We start from the raw sequence: 15739 nt of genomic DNA, 5'->3' as shown, positions 1-15739 counted from the left end.
ACAGGGTTGGGAAGCTTGTGGACTCCAGCATGGATATCCAGGCCATCCAGCTGCCTGCTCTGCAGTACCAGCATGAGAGACGCTCCAACGACTGGGCCATGGATGACTCCAGCAGCCTGAGTGGCATGACGGACATGACGGACGACAGCGGCGCGCTCATTACCGAGGACTGCTCCAGCATCAAGCTCAACACCGGGGTGAGTGCTGGGGGGTCGGTGCAGCAGGAGCAGGGACAGGACATGTGAAGGGAGGGGCTTGAAGTAGGGTTACCAGGTGGAGCCTCCCCCAGGGTTGCTCTTGTTGCATGTGGTTTAGAACATCGAATTGAAAGTTCAAGTTGGAATCTGCGTTGTTAGGACAAATGATTTTTAGGGTTGGTATGGTTAGTCTTCATGTTAATCTTGGGATCCAAGTTGCTCTTCAAGGTGATCTAATGTGGTTTTCCACCTGCTGTTTTTCCATCACTGGGGTTTTCCAGAAGGAAGATGAGAAAATCCATCTTCCTTCCCTCGCTGGGCTTGTGTTCCAGTTCCCTGGCAGCCCTTCATGCCCCGCTGCCTCAGCGCCTGTGATCAATATCTCTTGTCTTCTCAAGGGCACATCTCAGAGGCAGAGGGGGAGGAGGATGTTGCTGGGCTTGAAAAGCACAGAAGGTGTTTGCAGGGGCTGGGCTGGGCACTTGCAGGTGCTCACCCGGTTGCTCTGGCTGACACCTGCCCTGCAGTAATCCTGTTTGGGAGCCTCAGCTGTTGGGAGGTGGAGGAAGGTAAAGGTCATGGCCAAAGCTGCTTTTAACACCTGAGATCTCAAAGTGTCTGTGACTTGTTCAGAAGCCATGGAGCTGGATGAGCTGGAGCTGGGCAGCTGCCCTGCTAATCCCTTTATAGGCTTAGCTGGAGAGCAGGCTCTGCTGCGGGCTGGCAGGTGCATAAAGGATGGCGGTGGTTTGGGGTCATCTTCCACATCAGCTGCCTGGGGTGACGTGTCCACAGCTGGCAGGGCTCGCCATGACCCGGCCTCTCCCCTCGCAGTTCTACCTGTGCTGCCAGCAGTTCTACGCCATGTTCATGAAGCGGGCCATGTACAGCTGGCGCAACTGGAAGATGGTGGCAGCGCAGTTCCTCGTGCCTCTGATCTTCACTGCCTTTGCCCTCATCGTGGCCAAGACCTTCCCGGGCCCGCGGGACTCGTCCCAGCTGCGGCTGACGCTGGAGCCCTACGGCCAGACCATCGTGCCTTTCTCGGTGTCGGGTGCCGCGGGGCTGCCGCAGAGGCTGGCGGAGCAGTACTCAGAGCTGCTGGATGCCCAGCGTCAGTCACCACTGGAGGTGCTGGGTGAGGGCTCAGGGAGCACCCCTGGAGCAGGTGGTACCTGGTGGGATGTCCAAGGGTCCACTGGTGTGGGTGGTTTAGGTCCCAGCTGCGGCCTCTCTGATGCTTTTCTTTCCTACGTGGGAGTGTCACATCATTGGCAGGACCTCTCCTCACCTGAGCAGAGCTGTCTTCTCCATAACCCCATGTTTGTGGCCACTGGAACAGGCTCCCCAGGGAATGGTCACGGCCCCAGTGCTCCCAGAGCTCAAGGAGCTTTGGACAACGCTCTCAGGCACATGGTGGCATTGTTGCCACCATGCCCTATGCAGGGCCAGAAGTTGGACTCGATGATCTTTGTGGGTCCTTTCCAACGCAGGAGATTCTATGGATCTGTGTTTCTGTGATCAGGACTAGGGTGGGCCACCAGGGCTGAGTCTGCTTGGGGTCTTTTCCAGTTGGCCTCAGTTAGCAGTGGTGTGATGGAGCCCGCCGGTAACAGCGGTGGTGTTTGGCAGGTGGGCTGGAGGAGTACCTCATCTCCCGAGCCTCCGAGGAAGGAGGGGCCTTCAACGAGCACTACATTGCAGCTGCCTCCTTCGAGGGCGCGGGGAACCGCACGCTGGTCACGGCGCTCTTCAACAACCAGGCCTACCACTCCCCGGCCACCGCCCTCATGCTGGCTGACAACGCCGTCCTCAGGGTGCTGGCAGGCCCCAACGCCTCCATCACCGTCACCAACTACCCCCAGCCCCGCAACATCACCGAGAAGGCCAAGGACCAGCTCATGGAGTACGTGTGGTGATGGCACAGGACTCGCTTTCCTGCTGGGGCTCCCGTGGGTGCAGGTTGGCTTGGTTGTGCTGGGTCAGTGAAGAAGCCAGGCTGGAGCTTCTCCAACCCAAATGTAGCTGTGATTGCACTCAGGAGGTCAGGGGAGCAAAGTTGTGGAGATGACTTTCCTGCTGAGCCTGGCAGCCACGTCACCCCGTGCACATCTCAGGGGTTGGCTCTTCCCCTCAAGATACTGGCTGGGGTTAGTTTTTCCCAGGTGCTCATAGTAGGGGAGGCTGTGTGGCCATGCTCTTCACAAAACCCCACATCCAGGGCCTCTGAACCTCGCCTAGGGCAGAGGGGCCATGTCTGGGACCTCACCAAGGCAGCATGGAGGTCTGTGGTGTGCAGGGTGGGCTGTGCCTGGGGGATGATTGTCTCCCTTGAGTGTTTCTTCAGCATGTTGGCAAGGAGTAGCCTCTTAAGCCCAGTGTGGGTGTGCTGGCCACAGTTCACTTGAGTGTTTCTTCAGCATGTTGGCAAGGAGTAGCCTCTTAAGGAAGCCCAGTGTGGGTGTGCTGGCCACAGCTTTCTCAAGAGTGGCAGCAGAAGGGCAGGTGCAGATCTCTGCTCTCTGTGATCAGAGACAGGACCCGAAGGAATGGCTGGAGCTGTGTCAGGGGAGGGTTAGGCTGGAAATTAAGAAAAGGTTCTTCCCTCACAGTGTGCTGGGGCACTGTCCAGGCTCCCCAGGGAATGTGCATGGCCCCGAGGCTGCCAGAGCTCCAGAAGCATTTGGACAACACTCTCAGGGATGCCCAGGGTGGGATTGTTGGGGTGTCTGTGCAGGGCCAGGAGCTGGGCTGGATGATCCCTGTGGGTCCCATCTAACAGACTATTCTATAATTCTGTGTTGTGGCTGTGTAGCCTCAACATTGGTTTGTCCCCCTGTCCCCACAGAGGCCAGACTGGGTTTGCCATTGCTATCAACCTGCTCTATGGCATGGCCTCGCTGGCCAGCACCTTCGCGCTGCTGCTGGTCAGCGAGCGCGCCATCAAGGCCAAGCACGTCCAGTTCGTCAGCGGCGTTTACGTGGTCAACTTCTGGCTTTCTGCCCTGCTCTGGGACATCATCAACTTCCTCATCCCTTGTGCTCTCATGTTGGTGAGTCACTCCTGGCACCCCAGTGCCTTTGTTGTTGGTAGGAGTGCTGAGTGCTGCTCCTCTGGAGTGTGTGGGTGCAGGGAGGAGGACAAGGCCACTGTCAATGTCTGTGTAGAAAGAACAGCAAGAAAGCTGTCCCTTGGTCCTGCTGGGAGCTGGACCATGGCCAGCCAGCTGGGGCAATGTCCTCTGGCAGCTGAACACTTAGCTGTTGGGACTAGAAAATGTTAAATCCATGGGATCTCTGAGAGCAATTCCCCAGATCTGCCCTTCTGCATCCTGGTCTGCAGAAAGGGCCTCCCCTGGGGACAGCCATGGGCTGCTGGTAGGACCCATCCATGAGGGGCTGTCTGGGTCAGTGCAGTGCTGATATTACCCTGGGCCACTGGGACAAGGAGACATCGCCTGAGGTCAAGCCAAATGTGCCTTCTCCCCACGTTGCTGTGCCCCAGGTGATATTCCAAGCCTTCAACGTGCAAGCCTTCACCCAAGACAGCCACCTTGTTGATGTGATGCTGATCTTCCTCCTTTATGGCTGGGCCATCATCCCCCTCATGTACCTCCTCAGCTTCTTCTTCTCAGTGGCAGCCACAGCCTACACCCGTCTGACCATCTTCAACATCCTCTCCGGCACCGCCACCTTCCTCGCCGTCACCATCATGAGCATCCCAGGTGGGTCACTGCCCTCTGTACCTGCCCAGCCATCACCAACAAGGTCCAGCCCCCAGGAGGCTCTCTCACCCCAGGGCTGGTCCCACAATAGCCATAAAACACTACAACACTCCATTCTCACCCATTAAATGTGACAAAATATGTTTGGTTTCCCTCTAAACTTCAGGGTTCTTCAGGTGTCAGGGTTTTTTGCGCAAACTGGCAGTCTGTAATTCATTGATCCATCTGTTCTCTTTCAGAGCTGGGCTTGGTGGACCTCTCCAAAACCCTGGATAAAGTTTTTCTGGTCTTACCCAATTACTGCTTGGGCCAGTGCATCAGTGACTTCTACCAGAACTACGAGTTCATTCAGTTCTGCACCTCCTCTGTTGAAGCCATCTTCATCTGCAAGGCCTTCAGTGAGTCTCTGTCCTCACCTGGCCACCCCCCACAGCATCACTGGGGGGTTGTGTGGGGTGCATGGTGGAACTGGGCAGTAGCTGCAGGTACCATTTTAGAGCAAAACCTGGGCAGCATATTAGGACATACATAGGAAAAAGTTCCTTAACTGGATCACCTTACTCATGATTTGGAGGAAAAATGTGGGCTAGGGGAAGATTCACAGAAGAGTAAAGAAGTCCCAATCCCAAGATTGGAGTCCTCTGCCTTCCTCCACTGGGCATCTTCTGCCAGATCCCCTCCAGACCCATATCCTCCTGTGGGAAGCATTGGAAAGAGCTGTGGGCAGGGAGCCAGTGTGGGATGAAGATAAGCCTGGCAAAGCTTTGGGTTCACAGCTTCCTCTGGAGTTTATCTGCCCCTCCCCAAAGTGTGGGTTGATCCTGGAGTTGATTTTGTTCCATCTTTCCTCAGATATCAGTTATCAGATGAACTACTTTTCCTGGGAGACCCCTGGGATTGGGCGGTACCTGACCTCCTTGGCCATCCAGGGTTTCTCCTTCCTCTTCCTCCTCTTCCTGATTGAGACAAACCTTCTCTGGAGACTGAGAACTCTGGTCTGTGGCATCTGCAGGCGGCGGAAATGGGTGAGTGAAGCACGTGGGAGGGAGCTGTGCCCTCCAAACCCAGCCCAGGAGCCCTGTGAGCTGGAGACAGGCCCTCATCACCTAAATCATCTTCCCAGGGAGCATCCCTGGAGCTTGGAGGAGCCAATCCTGTTAAGTATATGGATTGGCAAAGGGAGTGAGGCATCTCCAGAGGTAGTTGATGGAAGGGATGGATCCTTTTAGGGTTGGGCACACTGGAGGAACCCATTCATCCCCCAGCAGCCAGGTGACACAGCGTGTGTCTCCCCCCTGTGTTCAGGTGGCCCTGCTGAACAGGGTGTCTGTGCTGCCAGAGGACAGGGACGTGGCAGATGAGAGGAAGAAGGTTTTGGAGTCGCCACCAGAACTGCTGTCGTCTCTCAGCAGCCCTCTGGTCATCAAGGAGCTCACCAAGGTGAGGCGAGATGAGCTGAGCATCCTGCTGCCATCTGAGCCGTGTCCTCTCGGGGCTGGCAACGCCGCCGCCTGCCTTGCCATGCCATCGGCCATCGGGCAGTGACATGTGGCTCGTGTGTGGTCTCCTCCAGGTCTACGACAGCCGGGAGTCCCTGCTGGCAGTGGACAGGATCTCCTTGGCTGTCAGCAAAGGGGAATGCTTTGGTCTCCTTGGCTTCAACGGAGCGGGCAAAACCACCACCTTCAAGATGCTGACGGGTGACGAGAGCATCACATCGGGGGACGCCTTCGTGGATGGCCACAGCATTCTGGCCAACATCAAAAAGGTACCCAAGGCTGCAGGGGTGAGGGTGGTATTGCAGACCATCCTGTGTTTGGCTGGGCTGAGCCACCTTGCAGGTGCCCCCAGGAGGACATGGTTGAAGTTCCAGATGCAGAGACAATATCCCAGGGACATCGTGTCCTTGGCTGGGTCAGCTCTCTGTTTTCTGGCCGTGTGGAAGCAGTCTCCTCTCCACTGGGATTACAGATGTGATACAAATGGAGGCCAAACCTGATGAGGGTAGCAAACTCTTCATCAAAGGGTTTTACCTCCATAGTTGGAAATGTGGAAAATATTTAGAGGATGGTCTCTAAAATGAGTGTATCAAACCTTTCCAGACCTCTACTAGGGGTCTCCTTGCTGGGAATTTCCCACTTCCTTTGGAAGAGGAAGAGATGGCCAGGGGTTAGGCTTTTTGTCCAGTCCTTCCTCTACCACTGTCCCAGATTTCACAGATTATTCCGATTTGGAAGGGACCACAAGGACCATCAAGTCCAACTCTTAAGTGAATAGGGATCCCAGACAAGGTCAGACATGAAGAAAATTCCTTGAGAGCATGCCCCAAATTGCTTCCTTCCCTGAAACTGCCTTCTCTCATGCTCTTGTCCCTGGAAGTGAGCAGGACATGGGGGACATACAAGCCCTCCAGCTCTTTCCTTCTCCTGAGAGCCTGGGAACCCCAGAATGGTTCCCTCACAGTGAGGAACCAGCTTGGCAGAGGCATTGTGAGCCCACCCAGTTGCTGTCCAGAGACACATCTGTCCGTCCCTGTCAGCCCAGCTGCTCCAGGGGGCATTGCCCTCTGATTCCACCCATGGTTTCAGAGCTGCCATCACTGGGCAAACCTCAGAGAGGAGCAGCAAGGCCTGTGGGTGCGCAGGCACCCCCGGCTCAGAGACCAGCCCGTGGGCTGACTGCGGTGTGCTCCTCCCGGCCGCAGGTGCAGCAGCGCATCGGGTACTGCCCGCAGTTCGACGCCCTCCTGGAGCACATGACGGGGCGCGAGACGCTGAGCATGTACGCGCGGCTGCGCGGCATCCCCGAGCGCTACATCGGCAGCTGCGTGGAGAACATGCTGCGCGGGCTGCTCCTGGAGCCGCACGCCGACAAGCTCGTCAGGACCTACAGGTGAGAGCAGCGTGGGCAGAGCGCTGTCTCTCCCCTTGCCTGGTGCTCCCTGGGCTCGTGTTGGCTCTCTGGCGCCGTTCCTCGCTCCCGTTTTCAGCTGAAGGTTGAACTTGGTGATCTCGCAGGTCATTGATGGTTCTGTGATTGCTCTGCAGTGGTGGGAACAAGCGGAAGCTGAGTGCTGGCATTGCCCTCATTGGTGGCCCCCCTGTGATCTTCCTGGATGAGCCCTCCACTGGCATGGACCCCGTGGCCCGGCGCTTGCTCTGGGACGCAGTGACACGGACACGAGAGTGTGGCAAATCCATCATCTTCACCTCCCACAGGTGACAGTTGGCTGGGCAGGGTTTGGCATGAGAGATCAGGGAGAGTGGTGGGATCCAAGGGATGGGACACACCTCCAGGGCCTGGTGGGTGGGCATGCACCACCTGCAGCCAGTGGCTGGCTTTACCCAAATCTCCCTCCTCAAAGAATCCAGAGAGAAGGGAACACACCTCCAGCTGCTTCCCAGAAGCTTCTGCTTGTGTCCTGGTTCTTACATGCCCAGAGAAGCCGTGGCTGCCCCATCTCTGGGGGCATGCTGGACTGGGTTTGGAGAAGCCTGTTCTAGTGGAAGGTGTCCCTGCCCATGGCAGGGGGTGGAACGAGATGAGCTTTAAGGTTCCTTCCAACCCAAACCATCCTGGGATTCTCTGAATGAGTCCTCTCCTTCCTGCAGCATGGAGGAGTGCGAGGCGTTGTGCACACGATTGGCCATCATGGTGAACGGGCAGTTCAAGTGCCTGGGCAGCCCCCAGCACCTCAAAAGCAAGTTTGGTAGTGGATACACCTTGCTGGCCAAAACCCGGAGTGAGGAGGAGGGTGAGCTGCAGGCCTTCAAGGCCTTCGTGGAGAAGACTTTCCCAGGTACCGTGAGCTGCTGGAGTGGTTGCCCCCGGAGCAGGGGCAGGGTGCTGGGTGTGAACTTGAGCACCTTCCCTAACACAGAGCCTCTCCCTGCTCGATTCCCCAGGCAGTGTCCTGAAGCACGAGCACCAGGGCATGGTGCATTACCACTTAACCAACAAGAACCTCAGCTGGGCACAGGTAGGGGGGCACTGGGAACCCTTCTCCTGCCCCTTCCCATGCTCTTGGTGCTTTGCTTTCGGTGGTGCATCCTCCCCGCGCTGCGTTACGCTGTGGGAATGTGGCATGGGTGGGCACGACTTCCCCGTGCTGACACCTCCCTGCTGCTGCCCCTCAGCCCCAGGAACCCCCTGGCAGTGCTGCAGTGTGGCCCCACCGGGGCTGTGGGCAGTGGCTTTCCCCAGCCACTGATCCTGAGGGGTCCTAGCCCAGGGACACCGATAAAAACCCACAGTACAGATACAGTATGTAACCCTCTGCATACAGTATACAGAGTTGTGTATAGAGTATTCCTAGTATATCTCTCTGTATATACTGTCTATATGTACATTATCTGTATGTAAATACATGTATACTATAGAGATATTCAAAATATATAGATAGTTTTCATATGCAGTATCTGAGTATATATATATATTTTTATATATATATGTATATTGCATGCACTGGATGTAGTGTATATCATATACTGCATATTGTATATGTACAACACGTATACTCAGTAGGGTATTGGTAATACTCTATACATATATACTCTGGAGTATATATATCAAGTATGCAATATAGTCTGTAGAGTAGATATAGAGAGAGTACATAGTATACAGATTATATTAGAATTATGTATAGGATTATATAAAAACTAGAAGAGAGTGAGTTTATAAATATGTATATTATATGTAGGTCAATATAAAAATGATGTGTATGCAGATACAGATAGTTATGTATAGTGTATATAGTATCCTAAGTGTTATTTCTATATTATATAAATATTTTTATATATAGTGTTAGCAGAAACCTTGGGCAGGAATTCAAACCCAGATGTGTGTGCATATATATATATAAATACATATATACACACATATATATATATATGTATGTATTTGTATATATGTATGCATTTATCACTTATAAATGTGTAAAACAATCATATCCATAGCATATGTTTTTAAATGGTGTCAGATACTCCTGGCTTCCTCCTGCTCTCCTGCCAGGGAAGGTGTCATTTTCCTGGGTCTCCTTGGCAAAAAAAGCTTTCTCTGCTTTCCCTGTCACAGCAGGTGTTCCCTGTCAGGGCCCGGGGCTCCCCTGTGGTCCCAGGAGTCCCCCCAACCCAGCCACGCTGCCTCATGTCCCTGCCCTCCCTTGCAGGTCTTTGGGGCCCTGGAGAAAGCCAAAGAGAAGTATCGCTTGGAGGACTACTCGGTGAGCCAGATCTCCCTGGAGCAGGTCTTCATGAGCTTCACTCGCTTCCAGCACTACACAGAGGACAGAGGGAAATGAGCCCCCAGTGCCCTTGGTCACGGACTGGCCCTCAGCCTATACATAGTATATATAGAGACAGTAATTTATATATCGGAGTGTCTTAAATACTGTATCAATGTAAACCTTTCCAGGAGGGGTGAGAGGATGGCAGCCTCCTGCTGCTGCCAGCACAGCGGTGCGGTGTGCGTGTGTGTGTGCATGTGACACTGCCACTCTCCAACCTTCTTCCATCCACACAGCAAAAAAAATCCACCCAAAAAGCCAGGAGAGGTGGATGGGTGGAGAGGGGCGTTGCACTTGGGCTGGCAGAGGAGGGGCAGGATCCCCTCTGCTCCCCTCTTCCCTGCCCATCGCTCACACCCAGCAGATGCTGCCCCGTGCTCCTCGCCCGCATGTCCCTGTCTTGTTTGGTGGTTGCTCGTGGTTTAGCAGGAGGCTGTCACATAGCTCAGATCCAAACCGTCCTTGGGGCAGCAGGATGTGCTGGGATTGTCCCTGGGAGCACTTTGTGTCCAGGGGGGACAGCTCAGCTCCTGTCTGGCACCTGCCTGGCATGGGAAAGAGGAGGCTCTGTCTCCTTTAAGTGCTAGGGAAAACTGTCTCCTCCTGCCTGCTTGCCAAGCCTGGCCCGAGGAGCTGGCTCTGGCCCCAGCTGTGCAAGGGGAGCTGTGGTGCCAGGAGCTGGCACTGGGTGAGAGGTAGCAGTGGAGCAATGCCCAGAGCTCAGCCCCAGGAGCAGCACGTGATGGGCACGGCTGGGGAGCCAGAGCTGGAGGCAGTGAGGGGCGCCCAGGGCACTGCAGGGACGGGTGAGAGGTGCCACGAGGTCCCTGGGGATGCTGTGGGTTGAGTGAGAGGTGCTGCAGGGCCTCGGCTGTGCTCTGTAGGATGGATATGAAGTGTCACAGGGTGCCCAGGGATGCTGCTGGCCTCAGTGTTGTGCCCATGCAGGCGTTCTGCCAGCAGCACTGCCCCACACTGTGCAGTGCAGCCACAGGACCAGTTTGAAGCCAGCGATGCCCTCGCTGTGCCCGTGTCCTGCTGAGCTCACCTCTTTACACCCCACACAGCTCCAACCTGACCATATCTGTCCTGCATTCCCCTCCTCATCCCCTCTGCCCCTCACCAGGCTGTGCCAGCAGCAGGCAGGGAGCAAAGGCCCTGTCCTGCCCCTGCCTGGCTCCAGGACACTGCTGGGCACCAGCATTGCCCAGTTTTGCCTGGACCCAGTTGGAGGAGGCAACTCCTTTTGGGAGTTTTCCAGTGGCTGGGTTGGGGTTTTTTTTTGTTTGTTTGTTTGTTGGAAATCTGTGTTGATTCTTGTCTGTCCTTAACTAGTCCCTGTGTCACCTGGGGCAGCCCCTTGGGAGCTGCCCCATGATCAATGCAGAGCTATTTGCACTATAGTACTACACACAATTGCACATAATTAATATTTATGGCAAGGGGGGCTGATTCCCTCCCAGTGATTGCATTGTCAGGGGTTGGGTTGTATTTTTGGGTTGGGTTTTCATTTTTTTCCTTGTGACTGACTCATTATTCCTGTTCCATTTCTCCCTTTGCCTAATGTTGTTGTTCAGAACAATGGTGCATCATGTTACTAAGAATTTCCCTGGATCTTAAAGATGTGTGTTTTTATTAGTCAGCAGCCAGCAGGTGAATGGCCTGCTTAGACACCTTGGAGTCCTTTGGAGTTGCTGGCAGGGAGGGATTGCACCCTGGGAGCATCCTGGTGGGCAGCAGAACCAGCCACTGCCAGGGCACCATGCAGGGGGCAATCACAGCAGCAGTGACTTTCCCAGGGAGGGAAGAAAAAGGGAGGATGCTTTTTTCTGGGAGGGTAGCTGAAGTGCTTGAAACTCCCAGTAAGTGTTTTCTGGAAAGGGAAGTACAGCAGGATGTAGTAGATCCTCACAGGCTTTTCCTGGGAATGTGGAGGTTTCAGGGGGTGAGATGCAAAATTGCCACAGGCTGGCAGTGGCCTGAGCACAGCAGCGACAGTCCATGTCCTGTTGGCTCTGGTGCCCCCTGCAAGGCTTGGTGCTGGGTGGGGACACGGAGGCAGGGTAACCCCACACTGCCCCCGATGCCATGGCAGAGCTGCTGGGAGAGTCCATGGCCCCAGCCCTCCATCACTTCGGGACCACCCTGGCCTAAGTGAAGGAAGTGTTCTGGAAGCAGCACTTCCCTGTCCCAGGGGGCTGTACCACCCTGCCTGTCAGAGGCAGGCACTGCGGGCTGTGCGTGGTGCTGCTCCTGATTTCAGTCACAGCCACAGTGCCAGGTGTGCCCGCCTGGGGCAGGGAGCAGGACCAGGAGTGCTCCGTGGGCAGGTGCCAGGGCACAGCTGCTGCTGGCACTGCTCTGGCCTCCCAGCTGGGAGAAGCAACACAGCTCCTGGGCAGCTTCTACTCCCCCCTGGCTGCAGTGTGGTTGTTATTCCCACCATAGGAATAATAAAGATGATTTTTTTTTCCAGTGGGTGTTTCCTGGCCTCCTTTGGATTCAGACTATTCAGCCTGTGCTGGCCTCCTGCTCTCTGCTTGGGGAGAAGGACATGGGGATAGGGGGGTGTCCTACAAAACCAGAACTAGAAAAGGTCAGTGTGGCTTGGAAAAGCCCATCAGCTGAGGAGTTTTTTTTGCAGAACCAGAAGTTGGGGTCCCTATTCTTTTTACCTCAGGCAGCCACAACTAACCTCTCTCAGCCCTTCCAAACAAGCACAGGTGAGGGGGAGACCTTGAGCCTTTTGGCCTCCATGGCAGTGGGCAGCTGGCCCTGGCACTCCCATTCCTGCAGCTTTGCCCAGCTCCATGCTGCAGCCCAGCTCTGGAGCACAGCCAGAGTGCTCAGCCCCCCTTGCAGATGCCCATATGCCCCACGCCCCCAATCCCAAAATCACCTAAGACAGCACCAGCCCCTGGCTGAGCCCCGGGAGATGAGGCAGCATTGGAGCAAGGACGCAGCTGCAAGGAAGAGAAGCTCCAAGCCCTTGAATCCACAGAAACCAGGTTCCCACTGAGCCACGAGTCAGCTGGGAGCATCCCCTCTCCAGGGGACAGGATGCTGCAGGCCCCGCTTCCCTCATCCCCGTCCCACGAGCGCATCTCCACGGGCAGTTTCAGCGCTTTATTGTCGGGCGGTCCTGCTACAGCAACCCCCTGTCCTCCCGTGGCTGCAGGGGGAGCGGCTCCCTCGTCCCCAGCGTGGCACCGCAGTGTCCCTGGAGCTGGAGGCTGCAGGAGCTGCAGCAGTCCGAGAACTGGCACTTAAGGAATCCTGGCTGGGGCTGCACGCTGCTCCTGTGCCGGGCACGGGGAGGGCGCGGGGCCGGGCATGGCTGTGGTCCGGTGCCTCGGGGCTGGCTCTCTCCACTTTGGGCCTCTTAAAAACGTGGTTCAAAAACGCCACTGATGCTGGGCTGTCAGCAGGTGCTCGCAGCTTCGTTTCTCTTGTAAAAAAACCACCTTTTCTTCCCTTTTATGAGCCGTTCTCGATTTTGGCCAGAAATTGCTGTGCCCACCACTCCTCCAGGTCGATTGGAACAAAGTCTGTAAAAGAAGGAAGGGAGAGAGGGGACCAGCTGGAGCAGGAGCAGAGCTCGGGGTGCTCCCTTCCAAACCCCAGAAAAAATAACCATGGAATCACAGAATATCCTGAGCTGGAAGGGACCCACAGGGATCATCCAGTCCAGCTCCTGGCCATGCAGACACCCCAACAATCCCCCCCTGGGCCTGACAGCTTTGTCCAAAAGCTCCTGGAGCTCTGGCAGCCTCAGGGCTGTGCCCATTCCCTGGGTGCATGCTCAATGCCCCACCACGCTATGGGGGAAGAACCTTTCCCTGATCTCCAATCTAATGACACCCCCAAGTCTCCTCCATCCTTGTGCCATGTCCTCAAAAGGCCAGACTGGGTCTACAGGGACATTCTCTTCCTTGGGGAGCTCTCAGCTGCTGTGAGAGCCTGCAGGCTGCTGACTCCAGGTGCCACCAGACAAGTGTTGTCCCCAAGCCCAATGGGTCCTGCTGGCCCCAGGAAAAGCAGATTCCCACGGGCAGCTCCTCTCTCTCCAGCATGATGCTGAACCCCTTGATGGCAGGAGAAGGCCTGAAGCCCAGAGGAGTCAGCAGCACAGTGGACCATCCAAGGGATGCAGTGGGACATCCCCACCACAGCACCTGGGGACAGCTGTCTCCCCCCAGCACGCCCAGAGTGACCTCAGCACCATCAGGACAGACCCAACCAGCCCCTCTGGCACATCCAGCACTGGAATCCTCCTCCTCCTTCCACCACAGCCCTGTTCAGGTGCAGGCCGAGCCCACAGCCACTCACTGCACCCCGAGCCTGATGCACCCCAAAGTGCCACAAGCACTGCCCACTTACTTTGGAGTCCGGGGTTGGGGGTTTTCTCCACGTACTGCACGGGGCCGCAGGCGCTCTCCCCGCTCCGGCTGCCGTCCAGCTGCTGCTCTACCTGCTGCCAGGCTGGGAGGAGGAACGAGCACTGGTGGGTTTGGGACAGGGCTCCCAGGGTGGGGGGCTGCTGGACAGGAGCAGGAGGTGGAGCAAAGGAGGGCAAATCCCCAGGCTGAGGACTCCTTGCCTGCCACCGATGTCCCCAGCACGGTGTAGGTGCTGGGGAAGGGCTCCATCTGCTCCAGCTCCCCTGGGTGCTGCCCCAGGGACCCTCTGCCCTCACCTTCATAGACAAAGCGGACATTCTCCTCGTGGGCCAGGGTGTAACATTCTTCAGGGGCTGAGATCTGCTGCAGCAGCAGTGGGGGCCTCTTGCCATTCACTCTGTTGAAGACGAGTTTCTGCGCTGGGCTGAGGAGAGAGGGAAGGAAGGAGGGGGGACGGTGTGAGGGCACAGGCAGCTCTGCTCACCCCAGCAAGAACTGGGGCAGTTCAGTTGTCCTGGGCTGCCCCATGGTGCACACACTCACCCACAGCTGCAGTCACTTAGCCCCGTCCCCAAGGAACTGGGATGGAAAGGGACCCAGCCCCCAGGGACAGGAGGGGTGCAAGGGGAGGTCCTGGGGAAAAGCACCAGCTGCCCATCTCCCACCCATCCTCCAATCTAGCACCAAGTGCAGTCCCAAAGATAAAGAATCTGCCACCAAAATTGCAGGAATATCAGGAAATGGAAGTGAAATCCAGTCAGGTACTGGACAGGGGATGCGCCATCCTCTGCACATCAAGCACCCAGGTTCACTGGAACAGCTCTGGCCCCAGCATGGGGCACACCAGGTGCCCCAGGACTGGGATGTTACACTCTGAAAAGTGGGAGCAGTTCAGGCTTCCTTGGAGCTGGGATCCCCTCCAGTGAGGGGCACTTCAACCACACCCTGACTGGATGCAGCAACACCCACCAGAGCCAAAGGCAAGACTTAGGATGAGACCTGGGAGCATGTTCAATGCAAACTCCAGTATTTCGGCTTTTCTGCCCAGCTCTAGGGCAGGACACGTTTGCAACAGCCACGTTCCTCACGGGGCAAAGTCTAAGGGGCCCTAGGAGTGGGTTTGGAGGGCAGGAAAGATTGGGAGCAGGCAGCTTCTGCAGATCTGCAGGCAGAGGCTGGGGAGGGCAGTGACCCTCAAGCCCCCACAGCCAGGGGCACTGGGCAGGCAGGAGGAGGGCAAGTATGGCAGAAGCCACTCCAGTGAATTCCGGGGATCCTGGGAAGGAGAGGAACTGGGTGGGTAGGGGGGAGCTGGAGAGGACGTGCAGAACCAGTGGGGTCCCACTACCCTGCCTGGGTGTGCTGTGACTCCAGCCCTCCAGTCGGGAAAGGGTCTCCCTAGGGATCCCATCACCACCTCCCAGCCACTGGAATACCCCACAGCACCCCGCCAGCAGCTCCAGGTATTGCTGCGGGACACTGGAATTCACCACAAAGTGTCACCCCGGCTTTTGGGGCAGAGGGGAACACCGGCTGGGCGCGGGCTCCGCGGCCCCCGCGGCGCGGCCAAGGCGGGCGGGACCGGCGCTGGCCCCGCCGCCCGGTTCGTGCAATCGGGGCCGTCCGCGGAGGGGCCGGGCAAGCCCGGCCCGGCTCTGCCCCGCGCCGGGACCCCCCCGCGCTCCCTCCTTGGCGTGACCCCACCGCTCCCACTCCCCACGATTTTTGGGGGTGGCCCGCGGGAAGGAGGAGGGGCAGCCCCTCCGGGGTGTCCCCACGCGGGGCGGCCCACGGCACGCGTGCACAGAGCTCCGCGGGACGCGTGCGGCCACAAGCACCGCCGAGACCCCCGGGGCGAGCGGCACCGAGCGGAGACCCCGGCTCCCCGTCCCGCGTCCCGCCGGGCGGCCCAGCCGTCCCGTTCGCCTTCCCAAGGTCACGCCCGGCCGCCCCAGCGCCGCTCCCCTCCCAAGGTCAAGGCGGCGCGGGGCTCACCTGGCGGGGGGCCACTGCCCGGGCTGGGGTCGCCCCCGCAGCTCGCCCAGCTTGCTGCTCTCCACCGCCTGCTGCGTGGGACCTGCGGGGAGCGCGGGGCGTCAGGGGCGGCGGGGGCGGCGCGGAGCCCCGCGCCCC

The 15739-nt window shown here is 57.2% G+C and overlaps 2 protein-coding genes across 3 annotated transcripts in view; one reads left to right on the top strand and one right to left on the bottom strand.

Annotated features, from left to right (window-relative positions):
- Positions 1–11681, top strand: part of ABCA3 (ATP binding cassette subfamily A member 3) — a 32234-nt gene extending 20553 nt beyond the window's left edge. For both annotated transcript variants that reach the window (XM_039732024.1, XM_039732025.1), the window contains exons 18-31: positions 5–197; positions 1032–1335; positions 1830–2103; positions 3046–3250; positions 3703–3922; positions 4162–4320; positions 4775–4947; positions 5228–5362; positions 5496–5690; positions 6627–6814; positions 6970–7140; positions 7534–7721; positions 7828–7901; positions 9090–11681. In XM_039732024.1, the coding sequence (XP_039587958.1) occupies positions 5–197; positions 1032–1335; positions 1830–2103; positions 3046–3250; positions 3703–3922; positions 4162–4320; positions 4775–4947; positions 5228–5362; positions 5496–5690; positions 6627–6814; positions 6970–7140; positions 7534–7721; positions 7828–7901; positions 9090–9221 (2611 nt within the window). In that variant the 3' untranslated portion in view covers positions 9222–11681. The remainder of the gene's footprint in view (positions 1–4; positions 198–1031; positions 1336–1829; positions 2104–3045; positions 3251–3702; positions 3923–4161; positions 4321–4774; positions 4948–5227; positions 5363–5495; positions 5691–6626; positions 6815–6969; positions 7141–7533; positions 7722–7827; positions 7902–9089) is intronic.
- A 636-nt stretch (positions 11682–12317) lies between these two features.
- Positions 12318–15739, bottom strand: part of MCRIP2 (MAPK regulated corepressor interacting protein 2) — a 3638-nt gene continuing 216 nt past the window's right edge. The window contains exons 2-5 of the mRNA XM_039732044.1: positions 15602–15683; positions 13903–14030; positions 13587–13688; positions 12318–12754 (exon numbers count right to left, since the gene is read on the bottom strand). Of these exons, the coding sequence (XP_039587978.1) occupies positions 12684–12754; positions 13587–13688; positions 13903–14030; positions 15602–15683 (383 nt within the window). The 3' untranslated portion in view covers positions 12318–12683. The remainder of the gene's footprint in view (positions 12755–13586; positions 13689–13902; positions 14031–15601; positions 15684–15739) is intronic.

This window comes from Passer montanus, unplaced genomic scaffold (genome assembly GCF_014805655.1).
Source record: "Passer montanus isolate IOZ18808 unplaced genomic scaffold, ASM1480565v1 scaffold8, whole genome shotgun sequence".
Lineage (NCBI taxonomy): Eukaryota > Metazoa > Chordata > Aves > Passeriformes > Passeridae > Passer > Passer montanus.
The sequence above is the reverse complement of the archived record's forward strand: the minus strand, read 5'-3'. Positions and strand labels throughout refer to the sequence as shown.